Below are 23,284 nucleotides of genomic sequence, written 5' to 3'. Positions count from 1 at the left end.
GTTCAAGATCAGCCTGGTCTACATAAAGAGTTACAGGACTGACAGACAGGCAGGCAGACGATGGACAAAGACTTAGCTATAAAAGTTGGTGTCAGATTTCCTACCTTCCCAGCACTTGTTGTAGGACCTGTGCACAGGGCTATTGTAGCAATCTGTGGAAATGAGCTGTGGAAAGTGTTCAGTCTACAACTTGATGCTAAACAATTTGCTGTGCTGTTTATTGCCACGCGTGCTAGCATCTTGTAATGTGTAGGTTGAGCACATAGACCAGGTGCTTTGAAGAAAACCTACAAAGGCCAAGAGAGAGGCTGGGATTGCAGTGAAAGTGGCTAAGACCTCCCAGGAAGAAAGATGGATAAGAAGGCGTGAGCTGTGTAAGATGTGGGGCCGAGTGTTCCAGGGCGCTGTGTGTCGTGCAAAGTCCCTGCGTTTAGAAGGAGCCTCTTGGAGCTGGCGTAAGACTGCGTACTGACTACACTTCTTGCTGCCTCTCTCCTCACTTTAACCCACCTCACCACTTGACTTTTTATTCTCCAAGGGGACAGGGGGCACCCAACCCTCTGGCCGTGTTCCCCCTCCCTGCCACCGAATCGGCTTTATGTGATGTTTATAAACATCACATGCCTATTGCTTGCCTACAACAGTAGTACCTTAAAGATGAGTGCTTTTGCTCCCTCTAGACAGGAGGAGGCAAGATGCAGTAAGGTTCTTAGTTTGGTTGGGTTTTGAAAGGACCTCACATAACCCAGTCTGGCCTTGAACTCCCTACGTAGCTGAGAATGACCTTAAGCTCCTGCTGCTCCTAACTCTGCCTCCTAAATCCTGGGATCACAGGCATGTGTTGCTCTGCCTGGATGTTCACGTGGAGTGTTTAACAATAAAACTTAAAAATATTGGCACACCTTTATAAAGTGTATTTCAGTAATTTCAGAGATGGATGGTTGACATTGTGGCCCTGAGACAGCAGCCTTCCCCCTGCCAAAGTCACTTGTCAGTCTTTATACATGCAGTGGTGGGTGGTGGCTAGTGTCTTCTCTTTCCTTATTTATAAAAAAAAAAAAAAAAAAAAATGGAGCTGGAAAGATGTCATAATGGATAGTAACACTTGCTCTTCTTGCAGAGACCTGATTCTGGTCCCCGGCACCTATGTCAGGAGGCTCATAGCCACCTGTAATTTCAGCTCCTGGGGATCTGACACCCTCATCTGGCCTCTTAGGGCATTCACACTATGTGCACATAAATAAAAGAAAAATAAATCTTCCTTATGACCATTTTGATTTCTTTGTTGCTTCTTAGCACATTAATTCTAGTACCTATCCTGTGCGTGCTTTCTAATTAGTTAACTAACTAATTTGGTACAGCACAGTGCAGGCTGGGGCTGGAGCCAGGGCCTTGTTCATGTCTTAATAGCCCTCCGCTGTTAAGCTGCGTTCCCATCCCTGGTGTTTGAGAGAGTCTTTCTGTATAGTCCAGGCTGACCTTAGACTGCTTGTCCAATTTTTCATTTTAGGATTACGTGTGTGTGCCACCACATGAGGCTGACTAGGTCTATTCCTTACCAAATCTCTGCTAAAATTCTCCAGAATTTAATGTACAGAATCTGTCACTGATGTCAGTCCCTGTAAATGACAGTATATACATCAGTGACAGGCACAGGGCTTGAAGTTGTCACTCACCAACTGCTTGAGTTTCTTTAGTCAGCTTCTTAATCTTCAAGTACTGTTTCACGAAATTGCAGTTGTTAGAAGAACAGGTAATTATGGGCTCTTTAATCTCTATGGAGAAGCTTTCAGGAAAGCATCGATTTATCAGAATAAAGAGTCTTTATTGGTTCTAGATTTTTATAGATGACTTGAAAGTAGTGTGCTTTGCAATAACAGGACATTAGCATATCCCAGAATGCATCTTTGAAGAAGTAAGGGGGACCAATGTACACCTCAGTACACGTTTTATGTAATAATGCTGAGATTAACCACGTGTTATAGGGTATTAAAAATGAATTCTTACACTTGATCTTAGTGCTTATTAACATGTGACTAATGTGTGTGCAGATATTATTAGACAAGTGTTTGCCCAGTAGCTTAGATTAAAATAGCCCCCGTTCTAGCTCATTTTAAACAATGTAGTATGAATGGTGCCAAAAGAACCAGCTAGAACATTTTCTTCTCTCCAAGATCTTAGGTCGTGTAAACAAGGCTCTGGAGGTTCTCTGCAAAGCTCTGCCTCTGCAGGTCATTTAGGTCATTGTAACCCAGACCTCTGCCCAGATGAGGATGCCAGTTAGGTCCCTTTGGGTCTTATTATGATTTATATCAAAAATGTGTTTGGCTCTTAATAACAGAGTACTTTGCGATGCTCTTTGGCCAGCAAACCATCTCAGAAGATACAAACATCTTGTTCAGCATCTACATGGGAGAGGAAATGAATGTGACTTATGTCTTGATTTATCCCTAGTCTGTCCCAAAAGCATCACATTTTGTTTTTAATTTAAAAAAAGACTTAGATATTTCAGTAACTGCTAAAATAGTTAAATTTTAACTATTTTGTTGTCTTTCTTTAACTTTATTATTTAGGTGTTAAATGTGACACTATTTAAGAAATGTAAAAAATAGGAATAAAAAACTTTGGTAGTCAAGATCAGCTCTATCCCTTTGTTATTTATCTGTGTTATTTGCTGTGTGTGAGGTGTTAGGAAGGTGTTGGAGGGGGCCTCTGGATTCTTTTATTATAACCTGGACCTCATGTATCCAAAGGTAAAGAAACTGAAAAGTACTTTGGTTCTAGGAATCCAGCCAAGGGTATTGTATAAGCACTGTCTCTAGTACTGAGCTGCATCTCCTTGCCCAAGAAGACACTTCCATTCTTGAATTGCTAGAAAGCCAAGTTCTAGGCTAGATGGTTTTTGGCATTAGAGGAATCGCTATTCCCACTTTGTAAATAAATGAGCTCGGATAGGTTTGCTAGGACAGTGTTTATAAGGGAAATATTCTATATCCTGAGAGCACCTGCCCTAAGTGATCCTTCCATGAGTGAGGGTGGAGTTTGTTTGTTTTTTGGTTTTTTTGTTTGTTTGTTTTGTTTTTGTTTTCCTGAGACAGGGTTTCTCTGTGTAGCGCTGGCTGTCCTGGACTTGCTTTGTATACCAGGCTGGCCTTGAACTCACAAAGATCCACTGCCTCTGCCTTCTGAGCACAGAAGTTAAAGGCGTGGGCCACCACCGCCACTACCCGGCTGAAGAGAGAGTGTGTATGAAGGCGCCTGCACTCCCCCACCTGGGCTTTTGTCTCAGAAGTCTACATGGGCAGTTACATCCTAGTTGTGTAGCACCTTGCAGTTCTCACACTTTTGTCTCACTTGCCCTCTTGGAGCACTTCAAAGCCACAATTCACAAAGCTTGCTGGAGGCTTACTTCAAGTCTTGGGTCTGTGGCTCTCAGGTCAGTGTCCATTTCCTCTTGGATTGGTTGAGTGACATTTGTCACAAAGTAGCGAGGTTTTCCTGTTTGAGTCTTTCGTTGTCCATCTCATGGTATCATCGTAGCTACATGCAGATTCCCTGTGTCAGGATTGGTGTTTCAGGATTGTCGGTTTGTTTTCATTTTGAGTTTATCCTTTCTTTTGCCCAGGCCCTTGCTGGAGTACTCTGCTGTGGAAGTGCACCCCAGCCTGATAACAGCTTGGCTGTGTAATGGGCTGTAGTGCAAATCCTGTTTAGCAGACAGGAAACATAGGATGTTTAAATCTTATTTTTGTAGGAGCCTGCATTTGCCTTGTGGATGGAAGTGTATGTATGTATGTATGTATGTATGTATGTATGTATGTATGTATTTGAGAAACATTGGTCCAGTCTGGTGGGCCAGGCCTGTAATCCTCGCTATTCATCAAGCTGAGGCAGGAGGAGCCCAAGTTCAAGGCCTGCCTGTGTGCTGCAGTGAATTCAGGGTCAGGGTAGGCAACATTTAAATAAACAAGGAAAACGTGGGCAAAGTGGGTATGATATTGTGCACCTGTAATCCCAGCATTTGTAAGACAGGCCAGGAGGCCACAGACAACTCAAGGCCACCATATTGGCTACACAGTAGGTTTTAGGTCAACCAGGGTTACATAGCAAAACACCGTATCAGAGAGAGAGAGAGAACACTACGGATGTACCTCTGTGGTAATACACCTGTCCAGCATGTTCAGGGCCCTGGGTTCAGTCCTGTCTGTCTGTCTGTCTGTCTGCAATGCCCACCCCCCAAACACAGCTTCTGGGAAGGACAGCCGTGTTTAAACTCGAACATTAGATACAGGAAGAACTGCATTTGAACCCGAGCTCCGTCCACTTGACTCTGGTTACTGGGCAGGTAAAAAGCCAGTTTTCTAAGGTGTTGCGTAACAGCTGCCTGGGGGTGAGAGGAGGTCCCTAACAGATCGGGCGGCAGCCCCCAGGTGGTGGCTCCCTACATGTATGTATACGTGATAAACACTGAGCATAACCACATCGTTTAACATGTGTCTTTGAAAGTTCTTTTCGCTCAGGAAGTATCAAAGCTTGCATCTAAAGTACCTTAGGAGTTATTTCTGCCAGCAGGAAGCATAGATAATGTAAAACAGTTGTCTTTTGAAGTTCTTCCATTTTCTACTTGGAATAAATACATTGTTTTAAAAACCTATACAAGACATGTTTTCCTGCTAGTTTCCTTGCATCAGGATAACAGAGGTAACTTCCTGAACTGGACCATGTAGAGTGCATGCTAAGGGGGATGGGCAGAGACCTAAGGGCAGAGCCGGCCCTCATGTGTCTAGACGCTTGGCTTCCAGTTGATGCTGTGCCATTGTCTCATACCCATCACAGCTTTGTTTACTAAGACTAGTAACCCAGGGGCAAGCAAGGCTCCTTCAGAACGAGGTAAGGTGCTGTTCAAAATCTCCTGGAAACCAACAGTAGCACAGGGAAAACATTTTACTAAATAAACTTGTTGGTTGTTTTTTTTTTTTCAAGGTGGTACACTTACTGGAAATGATTATTAATTTATAATTATTCTGACTAAATAAATTTAATATATGAGTGCTCCCTTTTTTCGTGTTTAATATGGATGTTCATAGGTATGTATGTGTGTGTTTTTGGTTTTTTGAGAGAGGGTTTCTCTGTGTAGCTCTGACTGTCATAGAACTTACTTTGTAGACTGGAATGGTCTCAAACTCAGAGACCCACACGCTTCTGCTTCCCAAGTGCTCAACTGGCAAGCTTTTTTGCTTTGGTTTTTGGGTTGTTTGTCGTCGTCTCTTCCTCCTCCTCCTCTTCCCTCTTCTTCATGTTTGAGACAGGGTTTCTCTGTATAGCCTTGGCTGTCACAGACTTGCTTTGTAGACCAGGCTGGCCTTGATCCACTTGCTTCTGCCTCCCTGAGTGCAGGGATTACAGGTGTACAACACATGGCCCGGCTGCTTTTTGTTTTTAAAGTCGAGTCTCATGTAGCATAGGCTGGCCTCAAAATCTGATTCCTCCTCTGTCATCCTCCTAAGTGCTGGGATTATAGGTGTCTGCTGCACCTGGCTTAGAAATTCTTTCTTTATGCTGTCGATCCATACTCCCAGATCAGTGAGCACTCAGTAGCACTGGCCGTTGACTGCAGTGTCGGCAGCTGTGACTGAAGGGGAATGTTCCCACCCCACCTAGGAGTTATTAGAATTGTTTTTATTTCCAAGGCAGAGCCTCAGTGCATAACCCAGGATGACCTGGATATTGTAAAACTCCTGCCTCAGCTTCTGGAATGCTAACACTGCAGTTGGTTTCCACCACGCCGAGCTAGGTTTTTATGTGGTTCTTCTATTTCCTGGAAGATAGGAAAGAGTTAATTTTGAAATAAAAATTCATTAATCCAGATTTTTAATGCCATTCTTTTAGATGAGCCAGTTTTCTTATTTGAGCAGTGAAGATAATACTGTCTATTCACTTGCCCTCTGTTCATCTCCAGCAGTTTTGGAATGAAATTAAGTTATGTGGGATTTAATTTGGCATGGTGCTGGGTGAGCAGTTGTGACACACAGATGTGATACTGCCATCTGAAGGGCATACGGCACGATGGAGGAGACCCCTTACAGCAGCCATTTGTCAGCAGCTGTTTTCATTCTAGCTCCAGCGCTTAGAAGGGTCCTGAGACTAGTCTTGCATCAGGGATGGTTTATAGATGTGGAAGCTTTAGTGTTCTAGTAATGCTTTTATCTATTTCATGTTAGTAACTAGAAAGTTCATGTTTTGATCTGACTCTCAAACCCTGCCCTCTACATCAGTGTTCCTGAGTTACCTGTGGCACAGGCTCATCCTGGGTTCCCAAGTACACCCCTGTTTTGTCTCTCAGAAGAGTTGGGGGCTCTCCCACTGCCTAAGGGGGAGCCAGTGAGAGGGTTGGAGTTAATTCTTTGGCTGTGTTTACTTATGTGTTTTAAACCCCTGGGATCTGGATGCTTCCTTGGGGTAGTAATGATTCTGGGCTGTTATGAAACTGCTGTGCTGTTTGTGGCCTCCCATGTAAAAATAGCCCCGTGGTGCTCATGGGGCACTTAGTGGCCAGTATTTCCATCATGCTGCACTCCCCCCACTAGGACACTTGAGATAAACAAAGCAGCCGCTGCACGGCAGAGCTCTCAGAGCAGCAACCAAGAACTCAAATACAAAGGTTCCGTTGCTTTAACCTGCAGAGCCCTGGGTCCTGGTTGATGAGATGTTCAGAAAGGCATTCTGAAGTAAGAAATGTCTGTGACCCTTTCTGTTTGTCCCTCAGTACCTGAGCGGAGTCTCCCAGGCAGCTTACAGCAGCCTGGGGCATAGCTTAGTGGCAGAGTGGTTGCCTGACAAACACAAGGTCCCAGGTTCAATCACCAAGACCAATAATTATTAAACATAAACAAAACAGCTTTGCACGCTGGGGAGGTGTTTTTGCTGTTGATGTTCATGGAGACAAAGTGGACAAGTATACATGAACTCTCAAAAATAGCAATACCTCCCCATGTCCCGGTAATTTTAAGATAAAAGTAAATGCATTTAGGTTATGTATCTGGTTCCATGTAACCAGAGGCCTGACCTTACACTGGAAATTCCTACCTCCACCCTGCACTGTCAGGGCTCAGTAGGCAGCTTGGGCCTTTCCCTGTCTGTATCTTACTCACTGACTGATTAACCCCATCTTGCCTTTTAAAGGCACTGGGACTTGGGTCAGCAAGATAGGCCCTGCCTGCCGGTTCAGTCCCTCTCCGGAGGTGTCTTCCTAGAAGTGTGCTGCCCCGTAGGTGGATACGGGCCAATGCTATGTTCACATGGTCACATATTTCTGTATTTGCACGCTGTTTGAGGGTTTTACTTGGATGAGAGCCTGATTTACTTGAAATGGGAGGTAATGCGTGTTTCCCCTTACTTCCCTGCCTTGTCCTGGGTTTTCCGTGCAACACTAACAGCTGAGTTTTCTCTTACACACTTCTGATCTTTTAAGAGCAATTGGAAGTGCACGCGTTGTGGCCCCGTGCTGGAAGTCTTGGTCATTGTCAGTTCACTGTTCTTTCCTCTCAAGTTGCCTAAACACAGCTGAGTTCTTGAGAGGAGCAAAGAAAACATGACAGTGCTGCCAAGTAGACAGGAAGCCGAGCAGGCGAGCCGACCCAGGAGTGAGGCTGAGCACAGCCCGCGTCCAATCAGCTGAGCGCACTGTTGCTATGTGCGCCCTACTCTCTGCCTTTGTGAGAAGCCTGCGCGGGGAAGTGCGGCACCCCAGCGCTCCGCTCCTGAGCTTTCCACCGCTGCTGGCGGCTGCCGGCATCTGGATCCCTCCGTGGCTGACAGCATAGCAGCTGACAGCCAGAGGCTGCCAGCATGGTTTTCAGTGGGAACAAAGGGCTCCGCAGATCAGGTGTGTAATGAGACGTTTTCAGCGGCTTTGTTGTCATGCGTCCAGTTTGGGGTGGTTGTTGATGGTACCGCTGGTTTACGTGGATTTGTAATAAACAGGTCCAGGGATATGATTGGACTTGGAGAGTCATGGGACATAGGGAATCATCGCCCTTTGCTTCTGATAGCCTGTTTTCTTTGAACAGCGCAGCCTGAAGGATTATTAAAATGCTAATCTGAACAATGAGTGGGAAGAAAAGAAACCAGAAACAGTGTGCTCACTTTAATGAGGGAAAATGTGATAGAAGGGAGCACACCGAGGAGGGAGTGTGGTTAGCCAGAAGTGCTGGCTATGTGCGCCGAATATATTTTTAAACAAAAGCTGCCAAGAAATGTTTTGAAAATCTGTTATATATGTTTAGTTGAATTAATTATTTCTAAGTAAGACTAAAACTGTCAGGGATCCGCTTAGTGATTTTGACAGGAGGGACCCACTCTGCCCATCCATAATGTTCTTATGAAGATGCTCCCCAAGATTGCACAGTCTCTTAATTATTGGTTCTCTTGACTAGTTTTGTGCAGTTCAGATAGGAGACAGTGAAGTAATTCACCAGTAAACCTGTTAAATGTCTATCCAGAAAATAAGAGCAAGAGATTTTGAAGGCAACCCACAAATGTTTACCATAGTAAACATTAAAGTTGGCCTAAGTATTCACACTTGATAAGCTAATTGCAATTATTAAAAAATATTAATTAAACTACATTGATTTAGTAACTGAACAGGGTTATAAGGTACAGTTTGTTGAGATCTGAAAATGTTGGCCTATCTAGCAATAAGAGGTTTTGGTTTTACATTCTCTCTCTCTCTTTCTCATTTGTTGTTGTTGTTTTTATTTATTTATTTTTGACACAGGGTTTCTCTATAGTCCTCAATATCCTGAAACTTACTCTACAGACCAGGCTGGCCTCAAATTCACAGAGATTTGCCTGCCTCTGCCTCTCAAGTGCTGGGATCAAAGGGATGAACACCACCACCACCACCACCATCTGTCAACGCTTTTTTAAATACTGTGAAATTAGCATTTATATAATTGACATAGATGATGATTCTTTTAAGATAATTAAGCAGGGCACTTTAATTAGCATATTTCCCATTTCATGAGCAGCCAGTACTGAGCTGTAATAAAGGCCTTGGTTGTGGCTTGGCTTTTGTTTTGTAGTACCAGGGCTCAGGCCCAGGCCTTGTGAATACTGGGCCAGTACTGTGCCTCTGAGCTACCTTGTCAGCCATCACATTTTCTTCTATATAGTTGTGTAAGTCATTCCTTTACAGTACTGTGCCTCTGAGCTACCTTGTCAGCCATCACATTTTCTTCTATATAGTTGTGTAAGTCATTCCTTTACAATTCACTTTGAGACTTGTGTCTGAACTTTTTAATGATTACAAACATTATTCTTTGGAATAGGATTGTTATGTGTTCTTTTCAAAAAGTCCTTGTAATTAGAAAGTCATAGCAACCAGTGTCAACATTTTTAGTAAGTGAGGAAAAGATGTTCTTTCCTTTGTAAACAACTCAAAATATGTTCATGCTTTTGTGCCTTTTGTTACTTATTTTTAACAATACATAGAATATTTGTGTCATAATATTTGCTGAGTATGGTGGCACACTCCTGTAATCCCAGCATTTGAGAAACTGAGGCAAGAGAATCACAAATTAGAGGCCAGCTTAGGCTACAGAGCCAGACACTATGTGTGTGTTGAAGGAAGGAAGGAAGGAAGGAAGGAAGGAAGGAAGGAAGGAAGGAAAAGACCACATGGAATCAGTCTGTTTGTTTTCTCTTTTTTGAGCTCATTCTCATCAACTGCTAATTTTATTTTATAAATTATACAATCACAAAACCCAAAGCCTTGCTTAGGATGTTTTCCCATCCATCTCCCTCCGGTTTGTTTCGTCAGAATTAATTGAACTCTCGGTGCAGGCTGTTCTCATATGCTCTGAAAGATGGGGAGGACACAAAGCTGCAGAAGAGCTGAATGCACTCATTCGTCACACAGGCTTTGCTGTCTTCAACAGGGATATTCTTGGCAGAACCTTCCACTGAGTCCTTGCTCAGCATCTGAAGATGCTTTCTTTACGAGAGCACTGAGAACTCTGTTCACTGTCAGAATCTCAGGGTGACGGACGTTAGAAACTGGTGGTGAGAGGAGCGATGCTAGCCCGCCGAGCTCTGAGTTTATTATTTGATGTTAGGCGTTCCCTTGCCTTCTGTGTCAGGCCTGTAAATTGGCTATATGTCTTTAATGGGGCAGGCACACTTCTACTTATCCTGTAGAGTGATGGAGACATTTGCCTGTATGCGTTGAAATCCGTAAGCTGTGATATGTTAATACATCTCATTTGCCATTCCTAAATTCTGTCCTCTGTTGTTGGAAGGAGGAGGACACAGTGGTGGTGCTGGGGCTTATGCCCAGGGTCCTGGACAAGCTGCCCAAGCCCACTGCCACCGAGCCACATCTCCAGCCAGGCTCCCCAGGACCAGAATTAGTACCAATCTGTTGGGTTTTTTTTTTTTAGTGTGTGAAATCAGTTATACTCTAGGTGTCACCACAGATGCTTGCTTCCTTGTCCTTTAAATGTCCACCTAAATGCTGTACCATAGGATTCAGCTCTTCCCTGCAAATACTCCTTGCTTATCTGCAATCTGAATCCAAGGGAAAAAAAAATCAGTTTTCATAGTTACCTAGGTGGGGCTTAACATTTTCTTTCTTTTTTTCAGTCATCTATTTTCTTCTCTCAGCCTCCCCTTCCCTTTCTTCTCTCTCTCTTTCTCTCTGACTCTCTCTCTCCATATTTTTCCTGTTTCTTTTCTTTCTTTTGAGACAATGTCTCACTTATTTCTTGATCTGGATGAACTCCTGAGCTTATGTGACCATCCCGTTTCAGCCTCCAATAATGGAGACTAGCCTCCAGCATGGGAGCCCCCAGCTCCTTCTGGGCAGTTTCACACATCAGGTGTGCTGCTACATAGACTTGATGCTTTAGTAAGAGCATAGTGTATCTTATCTTAGCCCTCAGACATCACTGTGGAAATCCAGAGACTGGATATGGGAAAATATACCTGTTAGCAATATTAATTGGGTCTAGTTATATAATCCTCTGTGCCAAGACCATGTTATGAAAGTGGCAGCAGAAGACTATTCTTGCGGAAGCTGGGATTGTTACCTTCTCGTTCTCATTCGGAGATTCTTGAACATGAGAGGGAATAATGGTGCACATTGGAACAATAAAATTACAAATTACAGAAAGTAGTCAAGATAGTATATAAAAAATAACCAGGTTAAGCCTTGGATTTTGCTGGGGTTTCCTGTGTCTTGTAAGAGGGAACTCAGACATCGGGTTGTATATGCCCTGCTCTCTTAACTTGTATTGCTAAATACATGGCATTAAGATTGGAGTTGGAAGCTGGCCGTGGTGGCCCAGGCCTGGAACCTCTGCGGGCTGAAGCAGGAGGACTGTGACTTCAGCACCAGCCTGGGACATGCAGTGAGACGGTGTCTCAAATCGTGGTAATAATAATGATAATGATTTGGCCTTTGTTTCTGTGGAGGCTCAGGATCTAAAGTGTGCCTTGGCAGACTGTGGGCACCAGCCCTTCTTCAGTGTAGTGATTTCAGGTTGTGTTGAGGGCTCAATGAAAAAAAAATGTACAGAAATGCCCAAGATTAATGACCCAGTGTATACTCTCAGTGAAGTATGACAGCTTCCCAAACGTGAGCATGTTCTGTTCTCTCAGTAGAAGGCAGGTTTCAGCTTTAAGACTTTGCCCCAAGCTTCACGTTTAGAGATACCATCCGTTTCTCGGTTTTCTGAGCCATGTCATGCTTTGGAAAGAAATGTGAGGCTTGAACCAGAAAAGGGAGGCAGAGATAATGACTGTCAGACCGCAGTTGGCCTAGGGAGTGACGGGTGTCGGGAAAGGAAAAGAAAGGCCACATTCAGTGCAGCCTTCTCCTGTGTACCTGACCCCCAAAGCCCACAAACGCTGAGCTGCGTGGACCCCCTGGGTCGTCTCTGGGTAGTAACTTGTTTCTGGCTTCTCTTTGGAGACTCTCAATAGGAACTTAGCAAGGGTGACCTTGTCCTTGCCCCCATGTTAACAGGCTGTCTGGGAGCCAGAAAGTGAGTATCACAAGTAAGATGAATAAGATTGTCTCTGAGTGCAAAAATTTCCAGAATAGAAATTAGTTGGTATGACGAGGCTAAATTTTGAAAACTCAAACTTCAGAGGGAAAATGTTCAGAAAATGCTCTTTTAAAAGACCATTTTAATTTGTACACAAAAATTTTAATGACCGTAGTATTTTCACTGCTTTGAGTAATTTTATTGTGTTATGGGCAAGAGTTAGTCTGTAAGTAAAGTTTGTGTGTGTGCACACACCCGCACAGTAGGGTCAAACCCAGGGCCTTATGTGTGCAAGGCAAATACTCCACCATTGAGCTACACCAAGCACTAGAACTGAGGTGATTTGATTCCCACCTAAACATCTTTTCGTCCTACAAGCTGCTGAGGATACCCGGCAGTTTACTGAGCGCTAAGAAGCAAACTTAAGAAGGAAGCTCCTGCTTCTCATCCAAGCCCATCTTTCCACTGCCCATGAGCCCACTGGTTCTGCCAGAGTGCTGTCTGTGTATGCCCAGGGAGTACTTTGCTTGTACTATGACAGAAAGAAACACAGGAGCCTTTCAGAAGCCATGATGATTGCCACAAGTTCAAAGCCAGCCTGTATAGCTAGTTCCAGATCCTCTAGGGCTACTTAGCAAGACCCTTTCTCAAAGAACAAAGTAAAAGCACAAAAACAAGGCGTTAGTGGTACACTCTTGTAATCTCAGTGCCAAGGGGTGGAGGCAGGAGCCGAAGGCCATCTCTGGCTACATAGTGAATTCAAGAGCAGCCTAGACTGCATGAGACTCTGTCTTCAAAAACCAAAACAGTGCTGAGGAAGTTGGCTCAGAGAGTAAAGTCATTGCCACTCCAGTATTAATACCCAAGCCTTGAGTACCTATAACCTGTGTAAAGTTGGGCACAGTAATGCTTGCCTGCAACCCTTATGATATAAGGTAGATTCATGGACCAGCTAGCCTGGCCTGTGCAGCAGCAATCAACAAAAGAGAAAGGCAGAAGCTGAGAAGTGACATCTGAAGTTGACCTCTGATCTCCATATGCATACCATGGCACAGCGCTCCCACACTCACACAAATGTACACACATGTGCAAATGCACACACATCCATATACATCATGTATATACATACATACATACACACATGCACGCAGACACAACATTCAGGCTTAAGACAGACTGAATAAGGATTTCAGGACATGCAGGCGAGCTAAACATGAGGTTCTGAGCACCTGTGTGGTTTTCGGAGCCTCAAAGGAGACAGTGATTTGTACCGGAGTATATCTCATACATTTTTGCAGGCTGTCCTGATAAAACCCAGTGTCCTACACTGAGTTCTGCCTTTTGGATGGGCTGTGGCAAAGAACCAAGTGCAGAAAAGCCAGCCTGGAACACAGCTCTGTGCTGCAGGCTGGGACTTCTGGACACCGAGGGACATTACCCTTGGTCTTTAGCTGCCGTTTGGACTCGGCAGAAAGGGTCCTGTTCTAGAAACACAGGCCCACCGTATGAACGTCACCTTCCTCCATCTCTGCTTAAGACAGTCCAGCTGAGCTGCAGTTGCTCTTTGTGGTAATTAGAAGCAGGTCTGTATCCCATTTTCTTTTTTTTTTTATTTTATTTTTTCCAGGAGTTTTAGGTTTCACACATATAAACACACTCAGTGGAAAATGTGAATGCTGAGAGTGCTAAGGAGTGAAGGGTCACACACATGGCAGAGGGGTGGATGTCGAAAGGACAGGGTGTGTGCTTTGGGACCAGCCTGTGTTGTAACCATATTCCCACGAGGTAAAAATGCAAGACTAAATTAGGTTAGGCTTAAGGATAATTTTGGAAAGTTATGTGCCAGTTATCAGGGATTAGTAAGGCTGGCAAAACAAAGCAGCACTAGAATAGTAGACGGTTGCCTTTTTAGCACACACCACTCCTCCGAGCACTCAGTTGAATCTGGAGCATGTGGTTCTGAAAGGGGGCTTTTGCTTGCTTCTGTGACAGTGTTCTCACAACAGCTGCCTCCGAGTTCTGTCTGTGTGGGCTGTGGGGCAAGAGCACCAGGCATCAAGGACGTTTCCACAAAGGACAGTGAGAAGGATAATATCTTGTACCTGAGGCGTTTCAGTCTGAAAGTGTGCTGTCTTATGGCTGATGCTTTCCATGGAACACAGAGAAGTGGCATGAAGTGGGCATAGTGCGGCAAAGAAGGCAGTAAGAGCTGTGTAGCCCACCGTTCAAGTCCAGGCATCTGTGATGCATGGATGAAAGCATAATTCTGTAGCCCAAGCTTCAAGCTGGCAAAACTGTATCCTTTAGGGTAGTAGTGGATTCCCTGAGTGACACCAACTAATTGTTGCTCTATGGGAACATCCGCTGATGAATCTAGGCCCTTCTGTGTTCCTGTCCTTTGAATGAGAGCAATCCTTGCTATCCTTACAAATGGACCCCTCTTTGGAGGTGGGGGCAGTGGCTTGCACCTCCCTGTAGGTGTGGTGATGGGGGCTTGTTCTGACTTTGCTTTCTCTAAGAAGAGCTGAATTTCACTGGTTGTTTTTGACACCTACACTTAAGTTCCTCGTTTCCACTCCAATCTTCGAGGTAGTTCTTCAGATTGATTGAGTTCAGAGGGTTTTGAGCCTTGATCGTCCCAACTCCCTCTGTAAACATTGAGTAGACTGTCTGGTGCACATCTGTAGTCCTGTAAAGATTGCCTAGGCCGAGGAACTAAGAAGAGCTCTCTCTCTTTCTCTCCCTCCCTCTCTCTCTCTCTCTTTAAGGATTTGAATGGCTTTCAGCCTTGCATTAGAGACTTCAGGAGTGATTACCTAAAGGAGTTTGCTGGGTTTTTTTTTTTAAGATTTATTATATATACAATGTTTTGTCTGAATGTATATTTGCATGCCAGAAGAGGTCACCAGATCTCTTTATTGATGGTTGTGAGGCACCATGTGGTTGCTGGAAATTGAACTTAGAATCTCTTGAGGAACAGCCACTGCTCTAAACCTCTGAGCCATCTCAGAGTTTGCTTTTTTAAAATGAATGTTTCTTTTTTCCATTAAGGGAACTGGATTTTATCAAATGCTTTTTCAGCATCTAAGGAGATTATCATGTGGTCTTTTTCTTTCAGTTTGTTTATATGGTGGATTCCATTGATGGATTTCCATATAGAGAATCACCCCTGCATGCCTGGGATGAAGCCTACTTGGTCATAGTGGATAGTATCTTTGATGTGTTCTTTGATTCAGTTTGTGAGTATTTTATTAAGTATTTTCACATCAATGTTCATAAGAGATATTGGCCTGAAATTCTCTTTCTTTGTTGGGTCTTTGTGAGGTTTAGGTATCAAGGTGACTGCGGCTTCATAGAATGAGTTTAGTAATGTTCCTTCTGTTTCTATTTTGTGGAATAGTTTGGAGAATATTGGTGTTAGCTCTTCTTTGAATTCTGTGCTGAAACATCTGGCCCTGGGCTTTTTTTGGATGGGAGACTTTCGATGACCGCTTCTATTCCCATAGGGGATGTAGGACTATTTAACTGATTTACCTGTTCTTGATTCAGCTTTGGCAAGTGGAATCGATCAAGAAAATTGTCCATTTCATTTAGATTTTCAAATTTTGTGGCATATAGGCTTTTGAAGTAAGACCAAATGATTGTTTGGATTTCTTCAGTGTCTGTTGTTATGTCCCCCTTCTCATTTCTGATTTTGTTGATTTGGATGGTGTCTCTCTGCCTTTTAGTTGGTTTGGCTACATAAGGAAAATAGTTGGCTATTAAAATATGAAGACAGTAAGGATAATAAGAATCATTACTTGGAAAGGCAAATGGGAAACTTTTTATCACTTAAATCAGAAAGAAGCTAAAAAGAAAAAAGGGGAAGAAGAAGAGGAGGAGGCGGAGGGGGGGGGAAGCAAGCACTAACACTGAGCAGTCGAGAACTTGTTCCTGTCAAACGCTGTGCTGGGACAGCAGGAATACTTACTGATGATCTCAGCCAGCAAGTGGGCTCAGATAACGGGCTTGTGGTACAACTCTGAAAACCCAAGTTTGATGTGCAGAACCCATGTATAGATGGAAGGAGAAAATTGACTCCAGAAGGTCATCCTCTGACCTCGTGCATAATGTACACACACTCTCTCTCTCACACACACACAATATATATATACATGTTCACACACATGCACTCATATATACATATATACACACATAGACACACTAATACACATCTGCACACGTACACACAGGTGTACACACTGCACATATAAAAGCATACACAAACACACACAGATTATTGGCATTTTCATAGAGTTTCAACTAAAGATGTATTTTATTCATACTGAGCTTAGGAAGAAAAAGTCCACATTGCAGTGGGGTCTTCCAAAGACAATCAAAGCCACAGAAGAGGATACAGGCTTCGGATGAGCTGGGGGAGCTAAAGGAGGATTGTGGTCATGAGCGGAAATGGAGACCCTCTGACTGGCTAGCACCCACCCGCTCTCTTTCAGGCAGACCTCGTTATATAGGCCAAGCTAGCCTTAAGCTAGTCATCCTCTTGCCTCAGCTTCCAAAGTGCTGGGATTACATTCAGGTAAGTGCAACAGCACCCAGCCTATAGCATTTTTTTTAATGTGTAGAATATGATGAAGTTTCCCTCCCAGAGAGAAATTATGTTAGAAAACATAAAAGGAGTGTCTTCTTGCAAAAGCAGCCTTCAAACCCAGCTTGATCCCCTCCCCATGCTGCGAGGAGCTTGACCTTAGAGCTCCCCAGCAGGTGTCTTAAGAGGCTCTCATAAATGGTGAGCTGGAAGCTCCAGTAGTTTCCAGAAGTCCATTGAAGTGGTTTTGATCACTGGCTATAGTAATAAGGAACTGCTGATAAGTTCATGAGGTATCTAAAGAAAAGCAGGATGAGGGTGTGAAAGAATGGGTGTGCTCCTCTGATGTGCCAGAGGATGAATCAGCTACTGACTAACCAGGACTCCAAGACCAGTGGGAGGGCATGCTGGAAACACGTCAGTGACTGAGGTGGCCCAGACATACTGAGTGAAGGAAGGCGAGGTCCATGCCCTGGTGTGGTAGAGCAGGCCTTTGATCCCAGCACTCTGGTGACAGAGACAGGCAGATCTCGGTCAGTCTGAAGCCAGCCTGGTCTACACAGATAGTTCCAGGATAGCCAGGGATACACAAATCCTGTCTCAAAACAAAACACTGAGTGAATAGAAAAGTAGGTTGGGGTTTGGATTTTTCACCCCATGCCTTATTACAGCACTGCAGGTGTCCAGGGCTCCAGCTCTCCTGGAAAGGGCTATAGGCCAGAGATGAGAAATTACTGGAAATAAAGCATTCAAACTTTACCACATGAACAGCAAACTGGGGACAAAGATGGAAATGAAATGTAGATCATTCTTAGGTTTCAAATCACAAAATGCAAAGCAGCTGTGGTTGGGACCAGGCTTCCACTCCAGCTAGCACCCCTGTGATTATTTTTAGTTTGTTGTGGTAGGGTCAGCCCGTGCCTGTGGCCAAAGTAGTATTAAAAATAACAGATGGCATGGCAGTATTCATGATTGCAAAGAACTGAAATTGGAGGAAGCCTGTCCAGTTTCACACACCTTTATTGTCAAAGGACTGGGCTGAGCATCAGAGAGCTTGACCTTTTCTAAGGACCCAGATTTCCGGGACTGCAGAGCTTGGTAGGTAGCTCTGGAACAGCATTTCCCATACTGTGTTCAAGTTACTGAACAGTTTCATTCGGCCTCTGAGTTTTGCTTGTTTTGTTTTTGAGAGATCTGTGAATTTCAAGATATGGTACAACTACAATACAAAAATACTGACCTAAATCTGTAGATTGCTTTTGGTAGGATAGCCATACAACAAGGACATTTATATTCATAATAGCCAGAATCTGGAAACAACCTGATGTCCCTCAACCAAAGAATGCATACAGAAATTGTTGTACATTTACATAATAGAATACTACTCAGCAATTTAAGAAAAAAGGAAATCATAATAGAAAACTACTCAACAATTTAAAAAAAAGGCACATGGATAGGACTAGAAAAGATCATCCTGAGTGAAGTTACCCAGAATCAGAAAGACACACGTGGAATATAGTCACTTATAAGAGGATATTAGACATATAACACAGGATACCCACACTAAATCCATAGACCTAAAGAAGCTAAACAACAAGGAGGACCCTAGGGAGGATTCTTAATTCTCATACAGAAGGGCAAACAGGATAGACACCTGAAGTAGAAGAAGACAGAGAACAGGACAGGAGCCTTCTACAGGGGGCCTCTGAAAGACTCTGTCCATCAGGGTATCAAAGCAGAGGCTGAGACTCATAGCCAAACTTTGGGCAGAGTGCAAGGAATCGTATGGAAAAAGGGGGAGATAGAAAGACCTGGAAGGGACAGGAACTCCGCACGGAGACCAACAGAGCCAAAAAATCTGGGGCCAGGGGGAGCCTGCAGAGACTGATACTCCAACAAAGGACCTATTCCCCTGCTCTGATGAAGCCCATAGGCTGCTCAGTTTCTAAACAGGTTCCTTAGTAAGGGGAGCAGGGGCTGTCTTTGACATGAACTCAGTGGCTGACTCTTTGATCACCTCCCCCTGGGGGAGTGCAGCCTTGCCAGGCCAAAGAGGAAGATGATGCAGCCAGCCCTGATGAGAACTAATAGGAGAGGGTCAGACAAAAGGGGAAGAGGTCCATTCCTATCAGTGGACTAGGGAAGGGACATAGGAGAAGAAGGAGGGAGGATGGGACTGGGAAGAGATGAAGGAGGGCGTCTATAGCCAGGATACAAAGTGAATAAATTGTAATAAATAATAAATAAATATAAAATAAAAAAATACTGACCTAAAGGCATGTTATTTAGGGAGAGGCCAGGCGAGGTGTCACACCCCTGTAATCCCAGCACTTTGAAGATGAAGGCAGAAGGATCAGGGATACAGGGTGGTTCATTATCAGCTACATAGAAAGCTTAAGACCAACCTGGGCGATATGAGACCCTGAATCAAAAAAAAATTTTTTTTTTTAATTTATGGGGGAAAAGCTAAGTGTGGATGTGAAATGTGGACTTTACACAGAATGGCACATTTATCTTCAAGATATATTTTGAACTAATGAACAGCAAATAACTGCTTAATTGTAATAGCTGTGAGTATTTGACTATAATTCCATTTATGTGTGAATTGGCTAGTCTCAAACCTGTTTAATCTGGTTCTAGGAAATAGTCTATGCTTGACTGCCTGAAGTTGATTATAACGACCACATAAAACCTTAATTAAAAGCATTGCTTTGGTATTTAATTCCAGGGCTTCATTGTTGTAGCAAAGGCTCCCACCTCTGACATTCACACTCCAAAGGGATGATAGGGCAGTTGGAATGGTGTTAGAAGAGAGAAAATATGTTTTCTGTTCTTACCCACCTGATAATAAAGTGATACCTTAAAAGAGAAGCTGATACTTAAGCTAAATTCTTGTAAATGGCGGATCTGGGTAGCAGTGTACAGGCAGGGATGAGTGAATCCCCTGAGGAAGTAGGTGGCCAGGAGTTGGCATGGCCGGCCTCAGGTCACTTGAGAGAGCTGTGGTTCTTCTTTTCAAATGCTCCTGTGTTGTCTTATTTTCTTTCAGAAAACTTGTTCCGTGTTTAAACTTTTATTTTATGCAGAGGTGTGATTCGCCTCCATGCACGTCTACGCCCTACACACGTGCCTGGTTCCTGCCTCGGCCAGGGAGGGCATTTATCCCTGGCACTTCAGACAGAGTGAGCCACATGGGCACTGTGGGTTGAACCTGGGTCCTCTGAAAGAGCAGCCGATTCTTCTAACCACAAAACCGCCTCTCCAGCCCCAGAAAACTCACCTCTTCACACTTCTGACCCACAGCTCCACTGTTTTGGAACTGGCAGTTGTGCACCTTGTGGAACACCGGTCTCTTGACTTTATGGCGGGGACCCCTCAGTAACACTGTGCTGGGGTTCCTGGTCACTTCCAGCCTCAAACCTTTCCGTGCTTTCACGGAGGGCTGGCCCAGCGAAGACCAGCCAGCCTATCTTGATTCTGCCCCTCAGCATCTATTCTAAAATGCCTTTTCATTTATGAACTTACGGTGAAAATTAAAACACTACACCTTAATCTACTTCTTTTTGTAGACTTTGTACTTTTGTTTAGGAAGTGAAATAATAGCATGTTTAGTATAGATTCTTAATCTAGAAACACAATTTTATCTTGTTTTTTATATTATCTTTAATGCTACTCCCCCCTTCATTTTGGTAACAATTTCATATAGCCTAGGCTAGTCCAAAACTCACACGAAGCTAAGGCTGGCCTCGGATTTCTAGTCTTCTTGTCTCTATCCCAAGTGCTGGGATTACAGGTATGAACCACCTTGCTTGACATAACGCTTGACATTATCTTTAGGCAATATTTAAAAATCACAATAAATATGAAATTGTATTTCTTTTTAACTGAATGGATTTCATGCATTTTGCTAAATAAGATTATTTTAAAAAATATCCTTAGCAAAATTTAAAGTTTGTATTGTAGATTTTGTTGTTGCATTGGTAAATATTACCTATCTGTGACTTCAGAAGCCTTAGAAAGCCAAATAGATCTGCACTTGGTCCCAGCTTATTAAGATTTGGTTCAAGAGATTACAGAAATGATACATAATGTTCTAAATAAATTTAAAACAAGACAGCATGTCATCAAATAGAAACTGATTCCTATCTACTTCCTTTTTCTGTTTCTCAGGGATAAATAGTGTCAGCAGTTTGATGCATGTACTTTTTTTTTTTTTTTTTGGCCATTTTTTAGCTACATAAACCCACATGAGTCTGTATGCCTTAAAAGTAAAAAAAAAAAAAAAACAAAAACAAAAACCAAAAAGCAGGACCATGCTGAATCTACTCCATCAACTCCATCTGTCTGTACAGAGCAGCGACTGTGCATCTGTAGAGAGACTGACCAACTGAGGCATGGTTTTCTGATGTAGGAATGCACTTGTACTCACTTGTTTTTGAAGTGGTTTTGACATCTGGGTACTGGGGAAAGGATCCAGGACCTTGTGCATGCTGGGCGCATGCTGTGTTGCTGAGTCACACTGCCAGCCTTGCTCATTTGGCTGCATCTTCTAGGTACGTCTGTTAGACTTGGGATGCTATGTCAATACATATATATAAATGTCTAAGTTCAAACATTATAAATATATGATGTGGGCTTGATCAGCAATGGGGTTTTTGTTTGTTTGTTTTTTATTCTTTGTGTTTCACATCACACACCCCAGTTCCACTCATTTCCCCATCCCTTTGTATCTCCCTTCTGCCCCTGTAACCTACCCCTAAAAGAAAATAAAAAACAAGAAAAGAAATTAACAAAACAAAGCGTAGAAAACATCTCACTGTGGAAGCCGTAGTGTGTCACAGTGTGTCCCACAGTGCACCCTTTTGTCCACACAACTTTACTTGCAAATATTCATTGCAATGAGTCATTGGACTGGTTCAAGGCCTCTGGCTTCTGCTACAGCATCAATACTGGATCCTTACCTGGATTCCTCTCAGTTATCCTGTTGTTGTCCTGTGTCATGGAGATTCTGTAGCTTTGGATCTGTAGCACCAGCCCTTTCACAAGCTCCAGCAATTCACACATGAGGTAGATATTGGGGTGGGTCAACTCAGCCCTGGATCTGGGCCTGGGTGGTAGCCGAACTGGTCAGCCCGCCAGCTCTCCTGCACCACCAGGACAAGCTATCTAGCACTCCCCTGGCTAGCTCACACAATGCTGCAGCTGGCAAGGGGCAGGCTCAGCTCACCCGTACCTGTGCCACCACAGCCAGTTCAACCCTGCTGCCCTGAGTGTGGGGCCTGCTGTCCTGAGCGCTGCAGCCTGTGAGGGGCTGGCCCAGCTGTCCTGCTCTCACACCTTCACACCCTCGGAGCTGACCCACCCATTCCTTCTCCACCAGCGCCAAGCTCTCTTGTGCCACCCAAAGTGAGGTTCAGGGCCCAAGCAGTGTTTTGTTTTGTTTTTATATGGTACCTCATTTCAATCTAAATTTCAAGTAAAGGAGTAACTTTCTAGTACAAATATATCTTGTACTGAAGTTCAAATGTAATTGGGAAAGTTTTATTTTTATTTGCCAATCTGAGCAACCATAATTAGAATCTTATATAAAGTAAGTGGCCCCTCCATTACCCTGTTTCATTGCTCCCAAGTTTAGTATGTTATTTTGTGTTTATAGATAATGAAGTAAAGTAGCTGCATACTTGTTGCTTGCATCTTAAAAATGAAGGATCATGGGTTTATACTTTGCTTTTCAACTTCATCCACTGGCTCTGTCCCAGCAACTTACTCGTGTTCATTTCAGAAGCACATTTAGTAGTGTAAATGGTTAATATTTCTATTTTTTTAAGTGAGATTGCAGAACAACACTTGTTCTTAAATGCTAATGAAATATTTTCGGTTGTGTAAAATTACTGTTATTTGTAAAAATACATTTTAGATCAAGTTAGATCAGACTTGTAGACTACAGTTGAAGTAACTCTGGTTTAGTTGTTAAGGACAGAAAATTAGTAGTGAGGTCTGCATTCGCCTTTGCAGGGGTGATGTTGACTGGAGGGCCAGGCACTGAAATGGAACCAAGATATGCTAGCTGGGCACATCTTCCGTGCATTTTTGGGAAGGTTACATAACCTGTCAAGACTTCCTCTAATACTTTCTTAATGTTATACCAGGTAGAATTCATACATGAAAGGAGTTTGACTTGGTTTTAGGAACCATCTTATTTTATTTTAGCTGCTGTAACAAAATGCACTAAACTAAGTAATTTATAATCAAAAGAAAACTATTGCTTACAGTTCTGGAGGCTGGGAAGTCTAAAGTTCTAGGCACAGAAGACTTAGTGTCTATAAAAGGTTCACCTCTGCTTCAGACTTGCCTTCCCATTACATCCCATTACAAACAGGCTCTCTTGGGTGCCTCCTAGAGGCTCAGCTGTGACTATGATCACATTCATTTTTTTATTGAAATTTTTTTCAATAAAAAAAAATTTCACAGGGATGCAAGCATTCAGGCTGTATTAGGAAATCTGTCATGTATTTGAGAAAGCCCCATATAACTTTTACTGAATTCAATGTAGCCTCAGATGGAGGGTCTTAGATGCTTTTATAAAGAGTTGAAGGCATTCCCATCATTTAAAAGAATTGAGACTTGAGCCTCTTCAGGGTGTCTTCCGGGT

The 23,284-nt window shown here is 43.3% G+C and overlaps 1 protein-coding gene across 4 annotated transcripts in view; it reads left to right on the top strand.

Annotated features, from left to right (window-relative positions):
* Atosa (atos homolog A) overlaps positions 1 to 23,284 on the top strand; it is an 81,171-nt gene that overhangs the window by 13,754 nt on the left and 44,133 nt on the right. Inside the window, exon 1 of one of the 4 annotated variants that reach the window (XM_060384755.1) lies at positions 7,718 to 7,885. The exons of the other annotated variants lie outside the window; for them this stretch is intronic. Within the exon in view, the coding sequence (XP_060240738.1) occupies positions 7,849 to 7,885 (37 nt within the window). The 5' untranslated portion in view covers positions 7,718 to 7,848. Of the gene's footprint in view, positions 1 to 7,717; positions 7,886 to 23,284 lie in introns of those variants that run through there. 4 annotated transcript variants of the gene reach the window in all.

Source organism: Meriones unguiculatus, chromosome 6 (genome assembly GCF_030254825.1).
Source record: "Meriones unguiculatus strain TT.TT164.6M chromosome 6, Bangor_MerUng_6.1, whole genome shotgun sequence".
Lineage (NCBI taxonomy): Eukaryota > Metazoa > Chordata > Mammalia > Rodentia > Muridae > Meriones > Meriones unguiculatus.
This window is presented reverse-complemented; position numbering and strand designations above follow the sequence as displayed.